Genomic DNA, 19,427 nt, shown 5'->3' with positions numbered 1-19,427 from the left:
ATTTTCAGATTGACATATTGACTAAAGTAATCCTTGTTTGTCACGATAACAAAGTCGTAGCTGATTTTAAGTAACAATTGTTTATTTTGATCCCTCACGATTCGATTCAGAACCGATTCTTAGGGTCACGATTGGACGTAGAATCGACTCTTGATGTACTAATAAGCATATTTAAGATGCCATCGCGTCATGTTTTTTCTTTTAACAAATTGTTTATCAAAATTTGGTTGAATTGATTTTGTTATGAAATGAGCTTAACATGTGCTATCTCAGATGTATATCACTTTCCGTCATCTGATTAATTATATTTTAAAATGCTGTTGTGTTCAGGTACTCCAAATTATAACGACCCAAAAAGTTGACTTTAGTTATCGATTTGCCGCCATATTTATTATGAGCAAACAAATCAGTTTATGTTTACATTTTTCAGTTATGTTTAATAAGCTCAAATTATTCGTAGTTTTCTGTCACAAAGTATTGTTCTGTTTCATAAGACACGTATTAACACACCGGAGTCATTCAGATTACTTTTATGATGGATGTGTGTTTGCTGGAATCAAATTTTGAGGAACATAAGATAGCATGACAGCATTTACTGTGTATTAATATATATTTTTAGTGTTTAACTAATGAAGGAAGTAATTTACACTTGGCATGGCATAGACGGGTGAATACATTATGAGAACCTTTCGGGGTCCTTTATGGGGGACTCCTCGCATATTTAAGATAGTAGGCAGTGGTAGTCAGCTTATTCACCCTTATGTAAAATGCCCATCTAACATCCGCAGGACATCATACAATAACACTGTACTAAACTGTCTATAAGATGACCAATAAAGTTGTACCTGGACGTACTGTATGTCTTTGTTTTGAAAGAAATTTCAAGTGTCATATGATTGGAGGAGGGGTTATCACAGGAGCAAAGTGTGATGTAACACAGGACAGCAAAATCGATTGTGGACATCAAAGACCGCTCTAGTGATTGGTGACAGCAACCTGCATCAAATATTTACACTGCCTGAGTGACGTATGTTTCATAGATATAGCAGAAACAGACATGAGAACAACAGTGCACGGATCAAAACGAACTGTCTAGGCGTGTTTGTTTAGAAACACTCAGAGACCTCATATCACGTATGACCTCTCAGACCCCCGCGCATGCAACAAGTTTATCACACCACTAAAGTACCGTTACAAAAGACTTCACACCACAATACAAGAGCCTTTTAACTTCTGGTGTGGTCGGATCTTAAATAGAAACGTGGGTGAACCCGGTTGCAGTCGTGGTCTGGAGGTTAATGCACGTTATGATAAGTTGAGCTGTGATGCTCATGTGGGTGATGTGAGTTCAAATCTGGGTTGCAACATCGGCATTTTTGAAAGATGTGCCAAAGACTAAAAGACTTCATAACACACTACAAGAGCTTCTGTTTTCTTCAGATCCCGAATATTGACATGGACTGAGAACAAAATGAAACTAATGTGGGTTGGAGTTAAGGCCTAGTTGTTGATGCATGCAATGACGAAATGCTTATGTGGCCAATGGTAGTTCAAATCTGGCTAGTAGCACTTGTAAAAAATGTGCAAATCATTTTGCAATAAAACAAACAAAATTATATAAATAAACAAAACTCCAATCAGTAACGAAAGTGTTAAATATACAGTCCCATTGAAAAGTCCAACTTTAATTGATATTTTAGCTTTATTCAAATATACCTTTAAAATATTTTATTGAAAATATTTGTATTTATTATTATTATTATTTTTATATAAACATATTTAAAAATATATATTATAACCAAACACATCCCCGAAAATTAACTTCGAGCCGGGCGTGTGCGTCCGCTGAAACCGTCTATAAACTAACGCTCAGTAATGAGAAGAATTTAGGGAGAATTTCATAAGTTACGTACGAACGTCAAATCTGAGGAGAATGACAAAATATTACGAACAAAGAGGATCAGCAAATATTAATAACAGATACTACTGTCGATGTGTGACTATTTCCTTTGAGCTTTTTAATTTTTTTTATTCTGTGACGTGGCAAATAATCTAGCCCAATAAATATCTTAAAAGTTGTGTTTTGTTCTTTTGTACCATGCATCTCATATTTTAATGGTTTAATTGAACCTGAGGGGAAACTAAAAGCAAATTATCACTTTAAGTCACTTCTGTATGTTCATTGATGGGACATGAAGTGCGATGGCTGTTCTCAGAAGAGAAAATATGAACAACCGTGTCAAGCTGCCCAGAGCTTGCTGACTCACTAGGTTACATTTAATACAGAACTTGTCGTGCGGTAAAAACTGGCTGAAACACGCTGACAACAATCTCATATCAGAAGGCTGCCGAGACGTATTAACAATGGCATTCTTTTCCAATTATCTGTTTTATATTTTTGTAAAGCTATACAATATAGTCCAAAAAATACAGATTTACCTCAATCTGTCACTGAGGAATGTTTATTTAGTGTCTGGTATTCACTCTGTTTCCTTTGAAATAGTTCCTCTTCACTACACAACAAGTGACGGTTTAACTAACCCTCGGTCAGTGTTTCAGCGTATCAATGCAAACTACCGAGGAAGAGAAACTGACAGCAGTATTCAGTGGATTGTGGGAAGAGTATAAAGGCCCCCCCGAGTACGGTAACCTGGCTTCAAGAATTTACCCTTTGGAGGTGTGACATTAACCGCCGAAAGTTACTCTGTCAAGAAGAGTTACTTTATCCTCTGGACCCAAGCCCAGACTGTAGCAAATCACACACACAGACAATTCAACCAGATGATTCAGCGCTGAGGGTTGAGCGGGGGGGTGACGGGGTCTATCAAAGATTCAATTCTTTTGTCACGATCAGAGCGTGCGAGCAGCGGCGATGATGGATTTCTCGCTTTTCGAGTCTTTTTTTCTCTTTGAGAGAATTCCCAGATTCAGGAGAGAATATGGGAGAGATGGTGGCCTCCCACTCCTTGCCAAAGCGAGCAGACTGTGCAGAACTACAAGATGCATTTAGTTGTGTTTCATTATTATGATTTCATTTTTATGGTTTCAAGTCAAATTTCCTACATTTTCATTAAATTGATTAGGAAAGAATAATTTATCATTCTTTTGTTTAACACAAAATAAGATATTTTGAAGAATGTAGGACAGCAAACAGTTTCTGGGAAACGTTTGACTTCAATTGTCGATTTTCCTACTATGGTAGTGAATGGGGTCCAGGAATTGTTTGGTTTCATTCGTCCAGCTATCTTTCTCTTTGTTCAACCAAACAGTTCTTGGACCCCATTGACTACCATAGTAGGAAAAATTACTTAATATTTGTGTTGTTCTGTTGAACACAAAAGAAGATATTTTGAAGAATGCAAACAATTCTGGGTCACCTTTGACAACAATTGTCATTTTCCTACTATGGTAGCAAATGGGGTCCAAATAAGTTTTGGTTACAAGCATTCATCCAAATATCATGTTCTGTGTTCAACCAAGGAAAGAAATTTTGAACAACTAGAGAATTAGTAACTCATGACACAATTTTCATTATTCCGTAAACTGTCCCTTTAAATTCGGGTCCATTAAGTGCAGTATTGGGTCATCATTTCATTTCAGACTTTTGCAATAAACCACTTTTGACTAATGCAAGTTCCCTTATTCGATGTATAAGCATAAATGTACACTAACTAAGAAGAAAAAGCATTACTGTCATTGATTGTCATGTCAACCCCTCACACTCTCATCCACAAACAGCTTGCGTGTTTAGTAAGGTCAATACAAAAGAAGAATAGTGAGGGCACCGGGGCCAAGTCACCGGTTCACTATGCCACTATGCCACCTCACACCCTTTCAACACAAAGCAGTGAAACCAAACTAGTCACTGAGTCATTTGCAGCATATGCAGAAAGTGCAATCTCAAACACGTCAACGCATGACTGCAGTACATTAAGAGATAAGCTATTTGCCTAATAACAAAAAGGCAGCAGGTAAGATGACGTAGCTGACCTCGCATGTCACCTCGCAGCCCTGTGATGTTCAATGCTGGAAGACGTCACTGTAAGGTCAAAGCTATTTTTACAATCATACATTTGGAAGATGATTTATTTATTATATATATATATTATACATTAAATGTATGTGTTTTGTCAGTAAGTGTGTTAACTGGGATTCAAACCCATACTGAATTTTACGTGCGACAAGGCTCCTTATGGCAATCATTACCAGCGCGCCACATCATTCATGCCATCAGAATTAAATTAAACACTTCCTGTGGTTCACTAACACGTTGTCTTAGAGTGAGCCAAAAGTGCCGAGCGTACAATCAGATTCAATAAGATCAAACAGATCACATTAATTTATAAACAACACGCTGGGTAAACCAATAGCACAATGATCCGACAATGGCTTTATAAGTTAACAGCGGGAAAACTGTCCTACTTGACTCTCTGTAGTGTGTCATCAATCAAGAGAACACTAAAACACACTCTTTTCAACACTCTTTTCCGTTCGGCGATCAACGCATAAGCCTCCCCAACTGAATCACACAATAGCATGACAATTGAGGAATGCTGGCACAAAGACCCAGACAATAAACCAAAGGGTGGAGCAGATCCTTCCTCGCATGTGTAGACTGCCACGCTTACATGCTTGGCAAACATCGGAGGGGTATTGACAGTTAATCTCACGGATATTAATAGTGTGCGGTGTGCAACAACACATCTTTGGGCCCACCTAATGGGGAGGTTTCCATGGACGTGAAAGGGATTGTTTTCTTGTTGCTCCCGTTGCCAGGTTGGTTCAGGAATACCGGTAGTAAAGTGACATGTTGATGTTCCTGTGTGTCACCTGAATTGTTTTGTTGGGATACACCTTCTCACATGCCTTTCACGATGGTTGGAGTCATGTGATCCGTGGCCTTGGTCTGGATCTACACCAAAGTGTACTTCCAGTGTACCGAATGTACGCCTATACCTCAACCACATCAAACTTCTCAGTAACCACACTGTCCATTCTGCACCACACGTGTCACCAAAACATTTAACTTTTCAGAAAAAACACACCTATATATGGATTTATGACAGATGGACAAAAGACTTTCAACATTCATTTTACACTTTAAATGGGTGTTTTTTAAACGTCACATTTTGTTATTTATTTAGCATTTTCTTTTTAGGGAAAACATTAAAAAGGAAAACATTACTGTTGTTGAGTATTTGGAAATAAACGCCATGTTCAATTCTACATTTGCATCTCTGGGTTAAGTTTTGGTCAAGCTCTTGCCCTCAAGAGGGGGTATTTCTCTTTGGGAAAGCAATCGAACTTAAATCTAGATCTGGTTTTGTCTGTGCATTTGCCATTTACCTGGAAATGTGGAAAGATCTTCTCTATCAGCAGGCATCTCATAACCCATATTACTGAGACCTGTCATATGACATCGCCACAGCACTTGACCCATTGACTGCACCACCTCACCATGTGCTGCATTTAATGAGAGGAAATCAGCTGTCCCACACAATGAATAGAGACTATTGACAATCCCATGACAATCCTAAAACAATAAGTGAGGATGCACAATAATCACCTTTGAAACGCGTAATTGGGGATATGGGAAAGTAAAAATCAATAGCAAATACGCCAAAACCCAGAAGATAAGAAAGCGAGACATAAATATAAAACTCACTCGTTCTTGTGTTGTGACCAGCTAGGCGCGAGCGCGCGTATATTTGCGTTGCGTTTTATTGCGCGCATGGCTCAAAGACCGGCGCGCGTGTGAACAGAAAGCAAATATTCAAAAGAAATACCTTCCAGCCAGCAGAGCTGTTACTATCCCCCTTGTCCTTAAAATAAGGCACGCTCTTCACCATCCAGTCGTAGATCTGTGACAACGTGAGGCGTTTTTCAGGGGTGCTCTCGATGGCTTTGGTGATCAGGTCCGCGTATGACATATTCCCCCAGGCGTTGCGTCGGGACGAGCTGCTCTTGCGTTGCGCGGCGGCTGCGGCCGCGGCGGCGGCCACCGGAGAGGAGAGCACGGGCACCTGTTGCTGCTGACTCGGGATCTGCTGGTGCTGCTGCTGTTGCTGGTGGACGCAGTTCTCCTGGCACTGGAAATCAGCGCACAGGATTAGAGGCTTCTGGTCGGGATAGTCCTCATTCTCTTCCAGCAGACTGAGGTTATTGATGAAGTCCGTGTTGCCGGAGGGCTCCTGCTTGACGGACGGAGCCGGGGAGGAGGTGTTGGAGTCGGCGGCTGCGGGGTTGGGGAACTCCGGTCGCGGCAGCGGCCAAGTGCACGAGCGCGGCCGTGAGAGCGGCTCGAAGTCCGGGTCGATGTCGACCATCTGGTTAAGGGCTGCCTCAGCCATGGTACCAGCAATACTGTGCGAGTCTTAAAATGTCACATAAGATTGGCAAAAGAAACTATGAGTCATGCGCAATTACGTAAACGCGAATAAAAACGCACAGAATGGAAACAGTGTTACTTTAAAACTGGCTTAGTTACATTGGAAACGACTTGTGATAAGCGCGCGTCCGAACTGTAACTACACGTTGGGATAAAGTAGACGGAATGGCGTCAGATTTGTGTTGTTATGAAGTTTTGTAATCCAGTCTAGTCCAGCAGTACGCGATAGTCCTGCCGCTGCTGTCGCTTGTTGAATGTCTGTGTAGTACAAAACTCCAGTGCGCTTACTGGAACTCACTATCATATGTCACCTGACAACGCCCACGCACGTTATTGACAGGCGCCCGCAGCCAATCACAGGCGCGCGATTGAAAGCGAAACACGCCGTGTTTTCGTCCGCTGAAAACTAGTAAACAAACTTTCGGTGAGGTACAAATGTTGTGAAAATACACACGCGCGTACCAGCATTCGAACAATAGCTGCACGATAGTGATTGTCGGTAGTTAACGACACAAAGACATTTGTGTTATTTCGTTTCACAATAATAAGCAATTCATATAGTGTTGGCGTAAGGTGTTTTCACTGATCAAAGATGTCAAACATCTGAAACAAGAAAGGCTGATAAATAACACGATGATGTTACTTAAAACAACATCTATTAGATTTGTAGAGTTAGCCTACCATTATGAAACAAATAGTGTAAGTTGTCGATTTGTCAAAGCTGTGTATTTATAGTATATTACAGTAACTAGATAGTTCAATTATAATCACGTGTATGTATTTTTTATGTCTGTTATGCATTATCGATAGTTTTAAAATCGGATTGATTTGATTGATGTTTGTATTTTTAAATGTAACCCTTTTTAACCTTAAATTATGAGAGGAGTAGTTTAACTGTTATTTGTTGTAAGACAACCCTTAGGAATTATGATAAAAAGGTGTTTCAATAATATGGATTTGCTACAGCAACTATAACGTTACATTGGTTATATTTTTAATAGAAATTGGTTAAATGTGTGTATGCATTGAACTCTTCTGTTTGTGGTGAAAATGTATTGGTATTTGATAAATGATTCATTTTGTAAGCTTATTAAAAATAAAATACGTCAAAAATGTGAATGTACTTGGATGTTCATTTGATGCAAGGCTTTGTTTTCTTATGTGCAAACGTTCTGTATGCTGTATAATATTGCAGTTTACAATGTTGCTGCGTAGAAAACTGGTAAAATATTCAAGACTATTCTGCCATCTAGTGGTTAAAAGCGTCACTGACGTCTGTTACGCGCAAAGATCGCCCTCTGATGTACAGCAATACTTGTTTCACAACCTTTAGGTTGAGTCAGCCGATTTAGGAAGGGTATGATCGCAACATGTTAGCTAATCTTCTCTTGTTTCAAGGGTAAAGCACGTTTTCCAGGAATATCCCCACAGTACACACGACACACCCTTCAGTGAGTGTATAACAGTAGAGATCGAGGAAGTGCCACAGGGTTGACTGGCTGAACACGTCTTTAACTGGAGGCTTTGTTCAGAGGCTTTAATTGAACTGGATTAATGTACGTGTGCACTGCATAGTCAACGTTAAAAGCTCGGTGAGTGTATACTTTGTGTTATCACGCAGAACAGAACGTGACACTGTAGTAAGATGTTGATCTTAAGATTCTTATGTTAACGTGGGCAGCTTATATCTGTCACAGTTAAACTCAAGCAAACGTGTTCACAGACTCGATTTATGGAGAGTTGGGGAATTTCATGTGGCTGGTGGGATATAAAATGATCTTCCTACTGTGACACTAAACACACTGTTTATCCAGCTGATCTAATCTTACATATTTTCTAGAGATTTGTGTGAATTTCGAAACTAGAAAAAATAAGTAAAAGTAATATTACAGCCTATTATATTAAAAGTAACTACGAATAACGAAAGCACGTAGTCACGCCGTAGAAAAATGTTCCTCGGGTTTGCTGCAGTAACCATAATTTACCCATGATAGTTGTAATAAAAAATCTGCCGTAAACATCGTTGCCACACCAAAAAAATTTTTAAGGTGGTTTTCCAGTTTTTTCCTCTTAATGTATATGAGGGCAATATGTTCAATGGTGGATAAAACATAATTCTACACTTTGCAGCAACTGATGCAATATAGACGACCTAACCATGACCCCGCATCCCATCATTGAAGCCATCATAGACCTGTCAGCTGGAGCATGTGGTAACACTCTTATATTTATCTTTCTATTTACTCAAATCTTCTTGGCGTTTACAAACTATAACTTGATTTGGGTTGTCCGGGCAGGACAGTTGATTTGCACAACTTTGTTGAACAAAGTTGCTTAAAGGAATAGTCCACCCAAAAAAACAAAATTGTGTCATGAATGAATCCCCCCAAGTTGTTACAAAATGTATACATTTCTTTGTTCTGTTGAACTCAAAGATACGTGGAAGAATATTTGCAGCTGACATTTCTGGTAGATCATTGACTACCATACGCAAAGCAAACGGTTTGCTTTCCTAAACTCCACAGAACAAAATAAAGACACAATAACTGAAATTCTGCCGTGTGAAGAAATGCCAGAAACATGCTTTATGCTTTGATTTGTGACCGGTGACCTCATACATTTTTGGACACTGAAGGCACATCTAAAAATATGTTAATAACATTGAATCAGAAAGACCTAACTATAACACAAACCAAGTAGCATTTATTCAAAGAAATACACTGTAGCACAAGAACATTTCTTAAAGAAAAACATTTCATTAAATTAAGTTTGTCGTGTTATAAATTATAAACAGCTTCTCTGTATACTGTATATCAAGTCATTCATTAATAATACATAACATTGGCATTATTTGGTTTATTTGTAAATAAATGGCTCGTCAGTTAGTCGTGACGAGAAAACAGCAGCATATATGTACAACCATCAATTGTTTGCTCATGTCACTTGCTTTGATATTTTGTAATCAAATGTAACAACACCAGTCATAAGTTTAAAAGTGTAGTTCACTTTCAAAATACATTTTCATGATAATTTACTCACATCCCAGTTTATGTATTTGTTTCTTTATTGCAACTAAAATTGTATTGAACAAAAATGTCCTTGAAATAGATTACTTTGACTGAACGATGACAAAAGAGCAGTAAATAAGAGCACAGAATGCATTGGAACCACTTCAATATTGTTTGAAAAAGAATCTAAATTTACATTATATCTACATTTAGTCATTAAGCAGACGCTTTTATCCATAGCGACATACAAGTTGGGTAAACAATGGAAGCAATTGGGTCAACAGTAGTACAACAAAAAGCATAAGTGCAATAAGAACATGTCTCATAAAGCCTACTACAGTGTACAGAGCTAAGTATCGTTTATCTAACTTTAAGTAAGAATGCTTTTATATATAGATAGAGTAAAAAAGATATAGAAATCAAAAATGATCGGTCAGGTGCTGATGCAAGAGATGTGTTTAAAGAGACCCAAATAAATGATCTCAGGGTGAAACCTCAAGAAGCTGGTTTTATTTTTATTTATTATTTAGTTTTCTTATGCAAGTCTCACAGCCCTTTTTGTGTTATTTTACAGTTTTAATAAGCTTTCTATTTTTCTAAAACATGAAAAATATGAATAAGTGTCTGGTATAGTACTTTACATTTTAAAGGGATAGTACACCCAATACTGAAAATTCTGGTGGATTAGATCTGTTTGGTTACTGACATTCTTTCAAATATCTTCCTTTGTGTTAAGAAGAAAAAAGAAATGTAAACACAGCAAAATCGCCAAAGCTAAAAAAAGGTCAAATTAACACTCACAGTGTATATGCAATCCACACTCTTTTAACCCTAGCGATTTTACTGTGTATAAGTTTTGAACAACCTGAGAGTGAGTAATTCATGACAGCATTTTTGGTTTTTCAGTTTAAATACGTTTTAGAAACATTGTACAAATGTGAACTTCTCTAACGCAGATAAACTGAATCTGTAGTGATGTGCATGGTCTCCGCTCATTTTAAGGTGGGACTGCCTGTGTTTTAAGTGGGCAGCCCTTCGACACAGCTAAAGTGAAGATGCAGACCTTCCCCGGCATGTACAGAGGATTCCTGAACTGCTTCGTGTCCATCTACAAACAGGTTGGATTACGAGGGCTCTATGAGGGCACCACGCCCGCCCTCATCGCCAACATCGCAGAAAACGCAGTGCTCTTCATGAGCTACGGCTTCTGTCAGAATGTGGTCCGCTTTGTATCGGGAATTGACAGAGGCACAGAACTCAGGTGAATTATACCAGCAGACACTTTGATTTTACCGTGAGCTGATCATGAAATCTGTATCTTGTGTAGAACATCTGTGTTGAACTGTTCAACATGGACATCTCCATCCATTTACCCGTACGTAACGTACAGCAGTTAGATGTGCTTATGTTTCTCTGGTCAACTCAATGTACATGTGATGCAATTCAATACAGGCGGTGATCTTGACACCACAACGTTGCTTGCTTACAGTCAATATGGCCTTACAGTATGTCATTCCACTAATGACTTTGATATACTGTACCACGGTACTTACATCACATGTCCAGTTGTTAGATTCGAGGACGAATGATGACAGTGTGGATGATGATGATGTCACTTGTGTGTTTCAGTGATGTTCAGAAGGCCTGCTCAGGTTCCGTTGCATCCATCTTCTCCTCTCTGGCTTTATGTCCCACTGAACTGGTCAAATGTCGACTGCAGGCCATGCATGAAATGGAGGCGTCCGGCAAGATCGCGAGTGGACATAAAAAGTCTGTTTGGAAACAGCATGTTTATATAAAAAAATACACTTTGTTTTCAATGTTTTTCCAGTGAAGAGTTTTGCACTGTGTTCTCTCAGTACAGTGTGGTCTGTCGTGAGAAACGTGCTACGGACAAACGGACCCTTGGGTTTCTATCAGGGTCTCACCACCACTGTAGTCCGTGAAATCCCTGGATACTTCTGTTTTTTTGGAGGATATGAACTGAGTCGCTCTATGTTTGCTCACCGCATGGGCAGAGATAAAGAGCAGATAGGTAAGACTTCCACATGAAACTACTTACAGATTTTTTTAAAAACATGAAATCTAATCTCAGTTGATGTCTTCTGATAGGGGTTCTGCCTTTGATGTTCAGCGGGGGGTTTGGTGGTGCCTGTCTATGGTTGGTGGTCTACCCCATAGACTGTGTGAAGTCTCGCATCCAGGTCCTTTCTTTAGTGGGGAGACAAGAGGGTTTCCTCAAGACGTTCATGGGGATCTTACGAAGCGAGGGTGAGACCCCAGTATTTCCTGCACTGATGACTAAATCTTTAATTGAACATGTTACTCACAACATTTTTAAATCATTTTCATAATATTGGGCTTAAGGGTTTTCTTTTAAAAGCATCATATTGTGCCCTTTTGATTTCAGGTGTGGCGGCTTTGTATTCCGGTCTGACCCCTACTATGATCCGAACATTTCCGGCCAACGGTGCTCTCTTTCTGGCCTATGAACTGAGTCGCAAGATGATGATGCAACAGTTTGATCGTTGACTTTGTTTTTTGGAGTTAAATCCCATTAAAGCATCTTGGACGACCAGACAATTTTCTATTGACATCTTTGTTTTTTTAAAGAGCTGCTGGTTCAGCATGTGTACAGGACTTGATGTCCCTTCAACGCTCTTTTGACATTTTGTCTAGACAGTTCCTCTGGAGTCGGAGTCTATGTAGGTCTGCACAGAGCCAATGAGAGAGAGAGTCACGTCAACTCCGTTGACTCCATTGGAACAGTGGCGGTTCATGGAGGCTCTCAATAGTTCCCGGAAGTTACTAGTTACGCATGGAGCTGCGGCTGAACAGACCAACTGAGGGAAACACTTAACCTATTTAAAGTAAATAAAATAATGAAAGAATTAAAATATTTAAACAGAAAACATAACTTCCTGGAACTATCTGAGGCTCCACGAATCACGCGACACACGTGAATTTTAAAACTTCTTTAGCGCAACTCTCTCTCTCAATGGCACTTGGTCCACCGTTACAATTATGATCTTCCAGATAAAAATACCCTTGGAAATGATACATATTGCAGTATTTAATACAATAGAGGGTGAATATCATTATATAACAGCCAAGTCTGTGAGTTTAATAAAAGAACAGGTTATGTGGTGTGACAGTTCAGTGTTTTGCATTCATGTGGTTTAAACAAAGCGTGTCTCTATGGCAGGTCTCTTGGCTGCATATGACATTCAGTCTCTGAGGGACTCAAAGTCTTTCATGTATTGTTAGAGCCTAGTTGGCTTTTTTAATGAGGTCTCAGTGCACATCCAGCTAACTTTAAGACTGAATGATCTTTTGTGTGACAGATGTTTGTGCAACCAATACTGTATTTTAAATGTATTGCCTTTTACATTGTTTTCAATACCACATGGGTGTTCGTACAGAAAAAAATAAATGCAGCATAGAAAAAACTTCTGCTGCTTCCAACATCGCACACTATTTATCTTATATTGTGGTATAAGTATTTGATTTTAAATACATGGATTGGTCTACTGTTTTGGAAAACATGAATTGCAGGTCCACGCACAATAGATGATGCTTTTTAAATAATTTAAATAAAAAAAAAAAAATTTAAGTTCTTAAATTATTGAATCAAACGATTGATGTTTCATTGCAGTATTGAATTAAACAAATTAAAATGTAGTTAACATTAGAAATCAATAATTGCTGTCTGTCTGTCTTGATGTGTCATTTATGGCAATGTTTTATTCTTGTTTTATTCAGTCTATCTTGAGTTTCTTCATTGTATGTTAGTATGGTAGTATGGACATCAGAAACAGGACTAAGCTGAGTAGTGTAGTAAGAACGTGTAGTGAAATAGTGAGGATTGAACTGAGAAATGTAACTCAGATCTACGGCGATAGAATGATCAAAAAGGGTCTGTCAGTCCTTTCAGATGTTGCTGTATCTACTGTTCAATTAACTAAAATTGTTGCACTTCGGGTCACAGATTCAAAATATCTGTATGTGAATCAAACAGATTAAAAAAATTATTCTATTCCATCCGTAATCAGGTGATAAAAAAATACTTTGTCATAAATTATGTAATGCTGTTGTGATGTATTGATCTGTTGTATGTGGTTTCTTGTTGTGTACTGTCCTCTTGAGGACAAATATTTTAAAGTAAGCAAGTGAAATGTGAGATGAGTTGTGTTCAAATGTGTGTGATTTTTAAAGATCACAATGTGAATCTATAGGCATCAATGTTTACTTCTTGCATAACGTTTAGCTACATACAACTGTACGTTCTTTCCACCCATACTTGTTGTGAATTGTGGTGCACCTTAAAAAAATAAAATTGTCATTTTAACATCTATTTTAAAATGTGAGTGCATTCTAAAGATGGCTGCCATGAGCTGATTTAGTTTGTTAGCTACTTAAGACATCGACTTTTGGTATCAGGGCTGTCAATACATTACATTTAGACATTTACATTTAGTCATTTAGCAGATGCTTTTATCCAAAGCGACTTAAAGAGAGTTCAGGTAGCAATAAGCGATATGTCATACAGGAGCAGTAATACTATTACTAGGTGCTATTAAAAAGTTACTGGTTTCAAGATAATCTATGTATATATATATCAGATTTACACCAAGCTAAAATAATTCATGATTACAATATTATTGCAATAGAAATTTTCTTTCAAAATAAATGATCGGTCAAATTCATCTTTAATTTGGATTTTTATTGTATGTTTTCTCTCAAAGTTGTACTGAGCGCTGAATGATCATACTGTATGTGTCAAATAAAACAAGTATCGATAATTGTGGGTTTTAGAATCGCGGTTATTGTTAATGTCAGTATATTGTGACACCCATGGATTCAATATCACATTACCGGATCAAAACATGTCATGCACAAAAAGGGTTTATGGTACAGTATTACGATCTAACAGTAATTGATACAAAGTTCTCCATTTGACCTGTGCTGCTACTCACACCTGTAGTGTGCAGTGAAGATGACAGGCCACACCCACAGGGGAGGATGAGCACAGGTTACATGATTCTGTATTACCTGCTGTCTTCCATGACACACCGCATCTGTTGCAGTCAAAGATGACTTCTGTAATCAAGATTCAAGAGCGCCATACTGCAGATAGAACACATATACTAGAAGGTAGGCCTTCATACAATTCTACTGTATATGTTAAACGTTTTTCTTACAAAAAAATTGTCCACATTATAAGGATCTTAACAGTATTATTTTATATGTTCCTAGAATATATAAAACACAAAAAACACATAAATGAAATGCAATACATATGAAGATTAAACATAATTTATCCAGCTTCATGTGGTTCTGTGAAACTTGAATACAAATGATATTATGAGAAATGTTTCAGTGGTTTTGTGTTCACACAATGTGGTTCAATGTTGTATGGTTAACAACATTCTTCAAAATATCTTCTTTTATGTTTCGCAGAAGAAAGTAAGTCATTCAGGTTTCGAATGACATTAGGATGAGTAAATTATGACAGAATTTTATTTTTTGGGTGAACTATCTGTTATAGGATTCACAATTACCCTAAACATATATTGTGGATGTTTTATTTGTGCATATTTGTGATAGCTTATTTGAGAGGCTTCATGCATGACTCGGCACATGTTAAGTTAGTAGACGTTTCAGTAATCGATATGTTTACCTGAAACACAATCCTCAGTTAATCAGTATTGAATACCTCAACTGTCGCCAATATCAGGTCATTTTCTCAAAGGCTGATTTATTGCAATTTCTCATATATATTGTATTGTTTGTTGTATTGTTATGTCTGTGTCCATTTATTGAAACTGGTACGTTGTAGAGTTATTACAGTTTTGTTTTTTAATTTTATTTTTGTAGCTTCTGTTTTGGTGTTTTTATTATTATGTTTTTATTTTGCTATAAAAGATAAATTTATTTTTAGATTAGTAAAATGTTTATTATTATTATTATCTTACTGCCTTAAACCTTTTTTAGTGAGCTTCTGAGGCATAGCTGCGCACATACGTTTTTCCAATAATTTTCAGACCAATATTTTATTTTAGTTCAATAAACAAAAATGTTTTCAAAGTTTTAATTTGGGTAAACTATAATAACCTTGGTACACCTTGGCTTTCTGTCTTTTAGATGATAAACCATCCTCATTGGGATGTTTTGGCTGGTTTATTATCATCATCTCTATCATTGTCACAATAGGATTGTTTCCTCTTACCATCTTTATGTGCGTAAAGGTATGTGAGCTTTTTGAGATTTTAATCTACTAGTTGATTTTCATCTATCAACTAATTGATTTTTGAGTATATCCATGATATGAGTTTTGAGCACTTCCAGCATACTGTATCTTGTGTACAGATCGTGCAGGAATATGAAAGAGCCGTGATCTTTCGATTGGGTCTCATTGTGGACAGGAAACCAAAAGGACCAGGTAATGACAAACATTATCATTTCTATCTATCTTTAAATTTATTCATAGGCAACAAATGAGCATTTAACAATTTGATAATAATATTTTCAGATATAAACATTAAACAACTAGAAACTATATTATAAATATTATTTTACTTCAGTGATTAGTTTTTAAACAATGATAAATGTCCTTAAGTGAAAACACAAAAATGTTTAGAAAGTTATAAATATTTAGAAAAAGAAAATGCTAAAAATATTAAGTATATTATGTAACAGCATTGTTTAAGAAAATATTAAACTTAGTTGTTTCTACAAACTGAAAATGTTCACAGCTGTATTTTATCACCTATGATAGTAACAGTCATCACTGAAACATAAAATGAAAACATATCATTTTAATTTACAACATTTAATGACAACCTTCTTATCATGCCTATATGTTATGCCTTGTCCCAGTTTGCTTGATATTATGTTATCTAGAATATAATTTGCACATTTTAACGCAATGGCTTAAGTGTTCATATATTTTTAATAGTATTATTTACTCATTTCTTTTGTATAGGAATTTTCTTTGTGTTGCCATGTACCGACACATTCAGGAGAGTGGACTTAAGAACTGTGTCATTTAATATTCCTGCTCAAGAGGTACATAAAGACATCACACCAGTTGAAATATAGTATATTTTTTTGAGTAACACCTAAGTATAGGAACTAATTCTCATTATTAACTAGTTGCTTGCCTTGTTAGAATATCGGTAGTTTATTAGTACTTATATAGCATATATTCTACAAGACCATATTCGACTTCCCTAATCCTACCCAATACCTAAACCAACAACTACCTATCTGATAATAAGCAACGAACTAGGAACTTGCTGAGGCAAAAGTCATTTTGGTTTATTAATACAGAGAATTGAACATTAAAATAAAGTGTGACCGATTTTTGTATACATGCATATAACGGAACTCAAAGTTGGCAAGCCGAATGTGAAACTGTATATAAATCTGTGAATCGATAAATGAATCTTTGAATCTGTAAATGTCTTTATTCGTGTTTCTGTGTCAGTTCTTGACTAAAGACTCTGTGACGGTGAGTGTGGACGGTGTGGTGTTCTACCGTGTATTTGACCCCATCTGTTCTGTGGCCAATATCACCAATGTGGACCAGTCAACAAAGCTACTGGCACAAACCACCCTGAGAAACGTGATGGGTACGAAGAACCTATCAGAGCTGCTATCGGACAGAGACGGCATCTCCTTTTGCATGCAGGTACATGCGACATTAGGTTATAGTATGATGTGGACATGCTTGCTTCGAGTGTAAAGCTAAACCCAATAGGCTGGTCTACACAATGATAGCGGTATCATATTCCTGGATGCTCAGAGTGTTGTATTATCTTGATGATAGTCTGCCTTGGATGAGGCCACTGTTGTGTGGGGCATTAAAGTGGAGCGGGTGGAGATCAAGGACGTTAAGTTGCCCCAGCAGCTCCAGAGGGCCATGGCGGCAGAGGCAGAGGCGGTCCGTGAAGCTCGTGCTAAGGTGATACCACCGCAATACATTTTATTTCATATTTTCGTTTGTTATTTAAAATGTACATATTTATGCTAAATCATAAAAAAAATATTAAGATCTGTCTCAGATTTGATTTAGTCTCAGATTTGCTATGAAACCAAACCTGTTATTACCTATTCTGTTAGGTCACTTAACAAATACTCAAATTTATGATTTTTATAATATCAACTCTTTTGTACAAAAGGACACATTTTCTTCTACTCATGAACACAAGATGCTCTTTTAATGTGTAGGTTGTAAAATATGACACCATGTAATGGCCAGCCGTGGTTGTGTTTGCTATAGAGTCTGGATCCTCGTCACATACTGAGAGATACACATGAATAATGTAGTGTGTGTTTTGTGATGCTTTAAAATTCGCTGTAAATGAAGTTCCTAGAAAATGCTAGTGTGCACCCTAGACTAATACAAGGTAATACCATTACACTCATGTTCAAAACTTTATTGTCAATTACAGATGTGATTTTATGGTATTTATGGTAAAAATTTCACGAAGAAAAAAATTACAGTGAAACAAAATATGTATTTCTTTAAGAATCTTACAAATGGATGATTCTGAAAAATAATCGGAGCTAGCTCAGAAAATACTTTACGCTTAGATCACATACAGTATATATGAGCTGTAATAAAATATAGTTTGAAAGATGAATGTTTATAGGTCTACTAGGCAAAATGTGGCACAGACAGCTGAACTATGAATACATCTGTGTGTAGGTGATAGCGGCAGAGGGTGAGATGAACGCCTCACGGGCTTTGAAGGAAGCCTCTCTAGTGATCGCTGAGTCACCATCAGCTCTGCAGCTAAGATACCTCCAGACTCTGAACTCCATCGCTGCCGAGAAAAACTCCACCATCATCTTCCCTCTGCCTATTGACATCATTCAGCATTTCGTATCTAAAACAAATTAAAAACCCTCAAATCTCTTGCATTCCCTTTGCTAAATGAGCTTTGCTACATGTTTACTGCATCTTTTCTCTGTGCCACCCCAGAGTTAAACATCATTATACAAAAAACAAGGCATTTAATCAACCTTAAAATACTTTTTAAAAGGTTTAAAGTTTAAATTTGTGATTACAATGACACTACCAGTTGTCATTATTTACTTATGAATTCATGAAAACTGGGCAGGGCTTTAGTCAAGTCCACCTTTTCGAGTCCAAGACAAGTCCAAGACCAGGACTAGTCCAGACCGAGTCAAGACCGAGTCTAAAGAGATTCGAGTCCAAGTCCAAAGAGGTATCAGTCCAAGTAAAGACCAAGTTCAAATGAGACGGCCCAGAAAGAAACAGAGAAAATAATCCTCTTCAAAAATCAAGACCACATACATTATTTGTAATGATCAAAAAGCAGATCAAATTATGTCATTGTATTTATTATACGAATAGACATTTCACCAGTCACATAAAGCCGTAGCGCAACTTCAAATTTTCAGTCTTTTTATGTAGTTTATCAATCCCATTCTGGGCTTCCAATGGAAAATGTTCCCATTCTCAGCTTGTTGACTTGTCAGTGATAACTTCATTGAATCAACATCAATTTTGCCACCGCAATTAATATTGAAAGAATGTAGAAGTTTAAACAAACATCATTATTGTGATCATTATTTTCTTTAGTTGGGTACTTGACTCTTGTGTTTTGACGTTAGGTTTTCATTGCCTGTTATAACAGTGTGCTAAAATACAATTGTTGAGGCACAGTGTCACAGTTACAGTTTAATATGGCACAGTATCTTAGCATTGTGAGCCAGAACCCTCAAATCAGTCGTTTAGTATAATTGCATTTAGTATTATTTATAATCTTTTTCACAGCTTGACACCCATCACAAAAAGTAGCCTACTCAAAGAGGAAAGAGAATTAACTAAATGAAAGTCAAGAGTCCAACTAAAGAAAACATGAATGCTTCATCAATGGTTTTGTTTGGAAGGAGATAATATCATCGGACTTGGTCGAGACCAACTAGAGCATTTGGCGAGTCATATGACTGAGTCTGAGTACAAATACCATCAAGTCCAAGACAAGTCCAAGACCACA

The 19,427-nt window shown here is 37.3% G+C and overlaps 3 protein-coding genes across 3 annotated transcripts in view; 2 read left to right on the top strand and 1 right to left on the bottom strand.

Moving 5' to 3' along the window:
• The window catches only part of foxo1a (forkhead box O1 a), a 38,386-nt gene extending 30,952 nt beyond the window's left edge, over positions 1-7,434 (bottom strand). Inside the window, exon 1 of the mRNA XM_056756665.1 lies at positions 5,787-7,434. Within this exon, the coding sequence (XP_056612643.1) occupies positions 5,787-6,350 (564 nt within the window). The 5' untranslated portion in view covers positions 6,351-7,434. The remainder of the gene's footprint in view (positions 1-5,786) is intronic.
• Positions 7,435-7,737: 303 nt separating this feature from the next.
• slc25a15a (solute carrier family 25 member 15a) lies at positions 7,738-13,705 on the top strand. The gene is made up of 7 exons (XM_056756968.1): positions 7,738-7,980; positions 8,519-8,601; positions 10,399-10,657; positions 11,026-11,166; positions 11,256-11,431; positions 11,509-11,667; positions 11,807-13,705. Exons 2-7 carry the CDS (start codon positions 8,547-8,549, stop codon positions 11,926-11,928), a joined length of 912 nt encoding a protein of 303 aa, XP_056612946.1. The 5' UTR covers positions 7,738-7,980; positions 8,519-8,546; the 3' UTR covers positions 11,929-13,705.
• Positions 13,706-14,489: 784 nt separating this feature from the next.
• Positions 14,490-18,304, top strand: stoml3a (stomatin (EPB72)-like 3a). The gene is made up of 7 exons (XM_056757332.1): positions 14,490-14,550; positions 15,541-15,644; positions 15,766-15,838; positions 16,382-16,464; positions 16,886-17,089; positions 17,228-17,362; positions 18,110-18,304. The coding sequence occupies exons 1-7, from the start codon at positions 14,490-14,492 to the stop codon at positions 18,302-18,304; spliced, it is 855 nt and encodes a 284-aa protein (XP_056613310.1).
• Positions 18,305-19,427: the final 1,123 nt, after the last annotated feature.

Source organism: Triplophysa dalaica, chromosome 9 (assembly GCF_015846415.1).
Source record: "Triplophysa dalaica isolate WHDGS20190420 chromosome 9, ASM1584641v1, whole genome shotgun sequence".
NCBI lineage: Eukaryota > Metazoa > Chordata > Actinopteri > Cypriniformes > Nemacheilidae > Triplophysa > Triplophysa dalaica.
This window is presented reverse-complemented; position numbering and strand designations above follow the sequence as displayed.